Source organism: Rhagoletis zephyria, unplaced genomic scaffold (assembly GCF_001687245.7).
Source record: "Rhagoletis zephyria isolate East Lansing unplaced genomic scaffold, Rhagoletis_zephyria_1.1 Rzeph_scaffold_00247, whole genome shotgun sequence".
Classification (NCBI taxonomy): Eukaryota; Metazoa; Arthropoda; class Insecta; order Diptera; family Tephritidae; genus Rhagoletis; species Rhagoletis zephyria.
The window spans coordinates 199,675-207,177 of NW_016157331.1; the positions used below are offsets into that span (position 1 = coordinate 199,675).

Here is a 7,503-nt window from a genome sequence, read left to right on the forward strand (position 1 = left end):
GGAAGCGAGACGTATTTGCCGCAATAAGAAGAGAGAGGCCGAAATACGTGAGTGCGAAGAGCTTGAAATTCTGGCCGACAGAAAGAATGCCCGAAAATTTTACCAGAGAGGTAGGCGACTTACGGATGGTTTCAAGACCAGGGCGTACTCCTATAAGAACAATAGTGGCGACCTAGTAACTCATGTCCAGAGCGTATTTAAACTATGAAGGGAACACTTTTACACGCCACTAAATGGTAGCAGCACGGAAATTTGTGGAGAAGAAGAACCCGAGCCCGCAGTCGATGATAATGGAGTCGACGTTCCACCGCCTGACTATGACGAGGTACGTATAGCAATAACGCTTCTGAAAAACAACAAAGCTGCTGGAGCTGACAGCCTGCCAGCTGAGCTATTCAAGTACGGCGGCGAGGAGTTGATAAGGTGCATGCATCAACTCTTGTGCAGAATATGGTCAGATGAACGCATGCCCGACGACTGGAATTTAAGTGTGCTCTGCCCAATCCACAAGAAAGGTGACCCCGCCATTCGCGCCAACTACCGCGGGATCAGCCTTCTAAGCATAGGTTACAAGGTCTTATCGAGCGTATTGTGTGAAAGACTGAAGCCCACCGTCAATGAACTGATTGGGCCTTATCAGTGTGGCTTTAGACCTGGCAAATCCACCATAGACCAGGTATTCACAATACGCCAAATCTTGGAAAAGACCCGCGAGAAAAGGATCGACACTCACCACCTATTTGTCGACTTTAAAGCCGCTTTTGACAACACTAAAAGGGGTTGCCTATACGCCGCTATATCTGAATTTGGTATCCCCTCAAAACTCATACGGCTGTGTAAAATTACGTTGAGCAATACCACCAGCTCCGCCAGAATTGCGAAAGGCCTCTCCGAGCCGTTCGCCACAAAACGGGGTTTCAGACAGGTCGACTCCCTTTCATGTGACTTTTTTAATCTGATGTCGGAGAAGATAATAAGAGCTGCAGGACTGAACCGCTCAGGAACAATTCACTAAAAGAGCGTGCAAGTTCTGGCTTATGTCGATGACATCGACATCGTCGGTAACAAAAACCTTGAAGTCTGTTCTACCTTTTCCAAGTTGGATAGGGAAGCAAAGCGAGTGGGTCTGGTGGTAAACGAGGACAAGAAGAAGTATCTCCTGTTATCAAACAGAACCAGCATTAACACCGATAATAATGTCAGCATTGAAATCCAACACAGAATCACTCTTGCCAACAAGTGCTACTTATTCCAGAATTCCTGATTAATGAACTGCAAATTTTAATTGGTTAAGAATTCGTGTTGGTTTTTCATATTTTTATTTGCTGGCGGGTTCACCCATAATAATAACACCATCCCCTTTCTAGCTATAATTTAATTAGGTATAAAACTGCAAACTAGAATTATCTCAAAGTTCTTATTAAAAAGTCTGTAGTAAAATTTTATTGAATTTGTGTATGTGTTCATGAATAAACTATGAGCCACTTAACTCATCTAGCGGTATACACTAGTTTACAAGCAAGCTAACCAATTGTGAGAGAGTAACATTTTTTAGTGAGAGCAAGTTTGAGTGAACAATGGGGTGATTCATGAGCATGTGAGCATATTCATAAGCTGAGCTATTCACTGCCGAACTCTGATTTGTACCCAATAAAAAATTTTGGTTTGGTTTTGGTGCATGAGTCAGATATATTACATTATTCATCCAAGGTTTTGGTTTTTGCTAACAGTTGCTCTTGCTCTATATTTGCTTATACAACCAACCTTTGAAATTTTATGACGAATGTAGTGAAGTTTCACTCTCGGAAATATAGTGAAGTTTCACTCTACGGCATAACAAATTAATTTTTACCGGTAAGAAAAGAAAACGAAAACAAGTTAAATTGAGGAACAATTTATCTGCCCTGTTAGTAAAGGCAACTTTACTGCTTTATTATTAACATTAGGAAACGGCCCTAAGGGTTTTCTTTACTCAACGTTATTGTCCATTAAATGCCGTTAACGAATTATTAACTGATTCTGAGTGGGAAATTCTTCGAATGGTACCGTGACATAGCCCCAAGTGGCATAGTCCAATTTTAAAATTTGGGGTAATGTTACTTCTTGTGTAGTGACATAAACCCCATTTTTTTACTTGTGGTTATATCACTATAAAAGGAGTGAAATATTTCCAAACGAAAAGACGACAAAATTCCAAATCTCTCAGNGTGACATAGCCCCAAGTGGCATAGTCCAATTTTAAAATTTGGGGTAATGTCACTTCTTGTGTAGTGACATAAACCCCATTTTTTTACTTGTCGTTATATCACTATATAAGGAGTGAAATATTTCCAAACGAAAAGACGACAAAATTCCAAATCTCTCAAGTAATTTTGCAAACCAAAAGAATTTAGAATGTGCAAGAATAATGATAAATGACATTTTTGTCAAAACACTGTCATAGGAGCTGGCTTTGCCTACAATATTTTCTTGTCAACGCCTATAGGCGATCTAATATTACAACATATTTATGTATAACTGAGAATCAATACTTACTAGACGCGACGTTTTTTAAGGTTCTACGATGTGGATACAAGCAATTGTTTATTATGTTCCCTTACTAAGTAGAATTCTCCTTTCTGTATTGCCGAATAAGAGGGGAAGAAGTATTTTTGCGCAGAACTTCCTTCTGCGTAGGCGGCCTTTGGCCGCGCTTAGGGATTATAACACTTACTAAGTAGAATTCTTCTTTTTGTGTTGCCAAAACAGAGGGGCGGAAGTATTTTGGCGCAGAACATCTTTCTGCGTAGGCGGCCTTCGGACGCTGTTAGAGATTATAACCCTTACGAAGTAGAATTATCTTTTCTGTGTTTCCGGAAAAGAGCAGAAAAAATATTTTTGCGCAGAAAAGATTTTAATAGAAAATTTAATTTTCATTTCTTTAGTGTGTTCTTATATGCTTTTTTTATTTTTCTTGAGACCGGGAAAATATGCTTTAGCCTCAAAAATGACATTATACCAATTGGGGTTATGACACCTAATAAGAAGTGACATAACTCCAAGTATAACTCATATAAGTTACTGTATAAGGAGTGACATAATTCCAAATTTTAAAATTGCAGTAATGCCGTGCAGTAATGGGTTATGTCATGGTACCCTTCAAATCTATACTGAGCAGCCATTTATGTAATAATTAAACTGTCCATGACTTCGGCTGTTAGTGTAATTAATTTAAAATTTTTATATGGAGGCTATATTACTCGACTAGGCCTACAATTACTACATTATAATTTAAATTCCACTATTACGCAGTGTTATTAGTATTCGAAAGAAAACATATCTATTAATACTTACGTCTGTTTCCACTGTATCGCTACCATTCATTATCGCAAACGAGCTATTGTGCTGCGATAAACGTTGCTGAATCTGAGATATGTCTACAACAGAGGAGCTATCATACAGGACAGCGGCGGTTACAATACTTCTTTTCATTGCATCTACACTTGCTCCCATAATTGTTTTGGCGCCTAGCTCATCAGCTTGCAGCGGTCTAATATCGTGTATAATTACTTTTCCTCCCGTTATTGTGGAAAGTGTTTCTTCAGTTTTCGCTTTGTCAGGATTTCCGCCTGGCACTACAAAAGTCAGAGTACGGCTTCGACTCTCCGGTGGATATATACGGATAGTAGTCGTGCTGAACCGTACTGGTACTCCTAAATCATAAGCACGCGCAGTTAGCAGGAATATGTCGCCATCATTGTTAGATAAGGTTTGGCGTCGTAATCTCGTTTTGGATCGCAACGTTATTTTCTCTCGAACTATCAATTCGCCAGTTATTTTATCCAAATAAAATTTATTTTCGTAATTACCATTGATTATTTCATATCGAACTTCATTGTTGGGCGCTGTGGCATCATTGTCAATGGCGTGTATAACAGCAATGGATGTAAAGCTTTTCAAGCCTGCCGATAATATGAATTCATAAAGATCTTTCTCAAAGATTGGAGTTTCATCATTGACGTCAATTAATTTTATAACCAGAGGAACTTGAGCGCGATTACCAGTGCCATCATTGTCGCGGGCCTCTACATATAGATGGTATTCCGGCATTATTTCACGATCAAAACCGTGATTAATGGTCGATACTGTGATGAGCCCTGACTCTGCATCTAGATTTAATGAGGTATTTAAATAGCCCAAAATTGCTGTATATCGAACACGTCCGCCTAGACCTGCCTTGTCTACGTCGCTGGCTTTAACTTGGACAACTTTGGTCCCGACAGTCATATTTTCTGGAAGTTCTACAGTATACACAGGGTGTTCAAATATCGGTGGGTTATCATTAACGTCGTTAATGTACACCGTGACATTCGCAGCTACTGAAAGATTTGTTGCTGGTCCTAATTCTTGTGCTAAAATTTGGAATTGCACCGAATAGCGTTCTTCGTAATCTAATAACACATTATCACGTACACGTATTAGAAATGAAGTACTGCGTTCAGCAACATTGGGTGTAATCTCGAATGTCCCGTTATTGTTTAGCAAGGTTAAAGAGAAGACTCCATTTTTTCCGGTATCATCATCGTACACACGAGGCAAATATGGATCCGCAAATGTCAAAGCAGTTCCTTGTGGAGCATTTTCATCCACCCTAGTGACATAGCTGAAAAGATGTTAAATGGTAGTATTTGTCTATATAATGAAAATTAATCAAAATAACGTAACGCAGTTAATAACCAATTAAAGAGTCAGTTAGTGCAGATTAAAAGCATAGACAGGCGACAGCGTTGATCTGAATCAACTTTTCAATTCGGAATTATCTCGGGAATTAACTGCAGTTGATAAGGATTAATTCTTATAGTTACTTCCCAAAACTAATTCGGGTCAAGGAAATTTTCGATGATAACACTGGTCAGCGGCCAAAAATAAATAAAGCAAACAAGTGAGAAAACAGTGCAAGCANATCTCGGGAATTAACTGCAGTTGATAAGGATTAATTCTTATAGTTACTTCTCAAAACTAATTCGGATCAAGGAAATTTTCGATGATAACACTGGTCAGCGGCCAAAAATAAATAAAGCAAACAAGTGAGAAAACAGTGCAAGCGAGTTCGCATCCACGGTAACTAAGTGGTTACAAATGTGTACTGCAAATCAGTCGCACCCAGGTTCGATCCCCACTTTATTTTATTTCATCTTGCTTTATATTTTTTTCTTTTTGTTATATCACATATTTTTTTTCAAGTTAATCATTGTTTAGTTTAATTTTAATTAAATTTATATTATACAACTATAATAAAGACCTAAAGTTTTACACCGACTCCGAACGGCGATTGTATTTTTATGAGAAGCTGTTTTTCATGGCAGTATACACTGGGCGTTTTGCCATTGCCTGTCGAGGGATGACCGCTATTAGAAAGAACTTTTTTCTTTTTATTATTTGATTGTGGTCGGAAACCTGGGAGGTTTGTCCATGCCTGCCGAGGGGCGACGGTTATTAGAAAAAGCTTTTTTGTTTCTGTTTTTTGATTACGGTCGTGTAACAACTTAACGTTAAACTAAGTATGAATGTATTTAGCTCTAATTTATTTAAGTTACAAATATTATTTTAATATAAAATAAGGAAATATAATTAAATCGCGTGAAAAGGCGCACGGGAAAGCGACGTCTAAGAACCAAGAAGCAAGCAAACCTCATTGACAGAACAAAAGAAGAACGATACATGGAAAACAGCAAAATTGTGTTTCCAGATGTATTCTAGTTTCGGGTTACGATACATGATCTCCTCCGCAACTATTTCATAGTTCCGCTACGTGCTGATCGTCGCATTAGTATGTCGTCTCTGCGCAGTTTTTCTCCAGTTGAAGAGAGTTTTTTATAACCTTTGTTTCGGGTCTTGATTTGGTTGTTATGCCTCCTTAGTACGCCTTGATCGGTTTTCACTTTGTACATGACACCTCCAAGATTTGTCAGAATGATACCCGAAATCCAAGGCCCCTAGCAACATTTTTCACAACTACCGCATCTAATGAGTGTATATGATGCTGAATGCCGTAGTCGGTGCAAAATTGCTGAAATGTGGAGGCTATAAATTGTCGCCCGTTGTCGCAAAATTTAGTTAAGGGCTTTTATAGTCGCAGTGGATATTATATGTCGCATTTTTACTACGAATGGAAATTTTGATAGGCATCTACAACAATAGCCACATTGAATCTAAAAATGACCCATCGAAATCTAAATGGATACGATGCCAAGATGCATCAGCTGCAGGCGAACAAGAAAACTCTGGTGCAGGAGATGAAGAGCTGTGCTCTTGACAAGGTCTGCAGTTAGGTACGCGTTGCTCGATGCCTGCTTTTGAGAGGTTTTCCAGCCACCCCACCTCTATATACTTGCTTACTTTTTTAAGAACCACATCGGGTGAGTTAGTTTGCGAAGGCGTGATTCGCTTAACGGGAATTTGTCTAGTTGTTACTCAACGTCCACCTGAAAGCATAGATTTCCTATATCAAAGTCAACGTCGCACAGTGTTTCGACTATATGGAGGCAGGTGGAAATAATAGTTAACCTGTACCGATTTCGCTGAGACTTGACTCGTGGTCTAATTTTACTTAGGGATAAGCAATTATGAAATTTGATAAAGATCGGATAATTGCCACGCCTTACACTGTTGTAGGCGGTAGCTTTAAATTTCATCCGATTTCTATGTAGTTGAGTTACTTATCTCTCTTTTATAACGAAACCTTAAAGGTAAAATATGGAGAAGATTGGATCAACATAACGTCTACAACTCGCAAAAAATATGGGTCCAATCATTAAATGTGGTGGAATTCCGGTTAATTATTGTTTTCTGCTTTCCACTGTCTGAACAACAAAGGTTATACTTAACAAATAAGAAACTCTAAGTTCGGGCGGAGCCGAACATTAAATACCCGGCGGGGTGTACCAATTTTGAGAAAACCAGCGTCCTTAAATTTCGAAATATTGAAGTTTCAAGCATTTCTGAAATTTAACGTTATATGAAAAGCGGCCGTAATTTTAATCCGATTTCAATAATTTTCAACGTTTTGCTTCTAGGTGGCAAATAGAATAACCACACCGAGTTTGGTACAAATTGGTAGAACGGTAAGCGAGATACATATATGTGATCATAAGTGGGCGGTGCCACCGCCATTTTCCAAAATTTTATCAAAAGCGTATTTCTTGGTAAAGAATTGTTGCAAGCATCAATTTTGAATAAATTAGCTTTAATATTTCCTGATTTACCGAAGATTTCGTATTTCTCTAAATTGCCGTTGTATGGGATTTGTGCGTGGTTATTGTTCGATTTCAAAGATTTTCGGCCGTATCGTATTTTATATCAAGGCCAACAACTGTGCCAAGTTTGGAAGAAATCGGTGCAGCGATTACCAAGATATACACATTTAACCATAAATAGGCGTGGTTATTGTCCGATTTTGCCCATTTTCAATACCATCCGTCCCACGCCAGAAAGAAGTGCACGTACCAAGTTTCGTTAAGGTAT

At 38.6% G+C, this 7,503-nt stretch overlaps 1 protein-coding gene across 1 annotated transcript in view; it reads right to left on the minus strand.

Annotated features, from left to right (window-relative positions):
* Cad86C (Cadherin 86C) overlaps positions 1-7,503 on the minus strand; it is a 318,509-nt gene that overhangs the window by 164,772 nt on the left and 146,234 nt on the right. Inside the window, exon 5 of the mRNA XM_017609682.1 lies at positions 3,334-4,642. Within this exon, the coding sequence (XP_017465171.1) occupies positions 3,334-4,642 (1,309 nt within the window). The remainder of the gene's footprint in view (positions 1-3,333; positions 4,643-7,503) is intronic.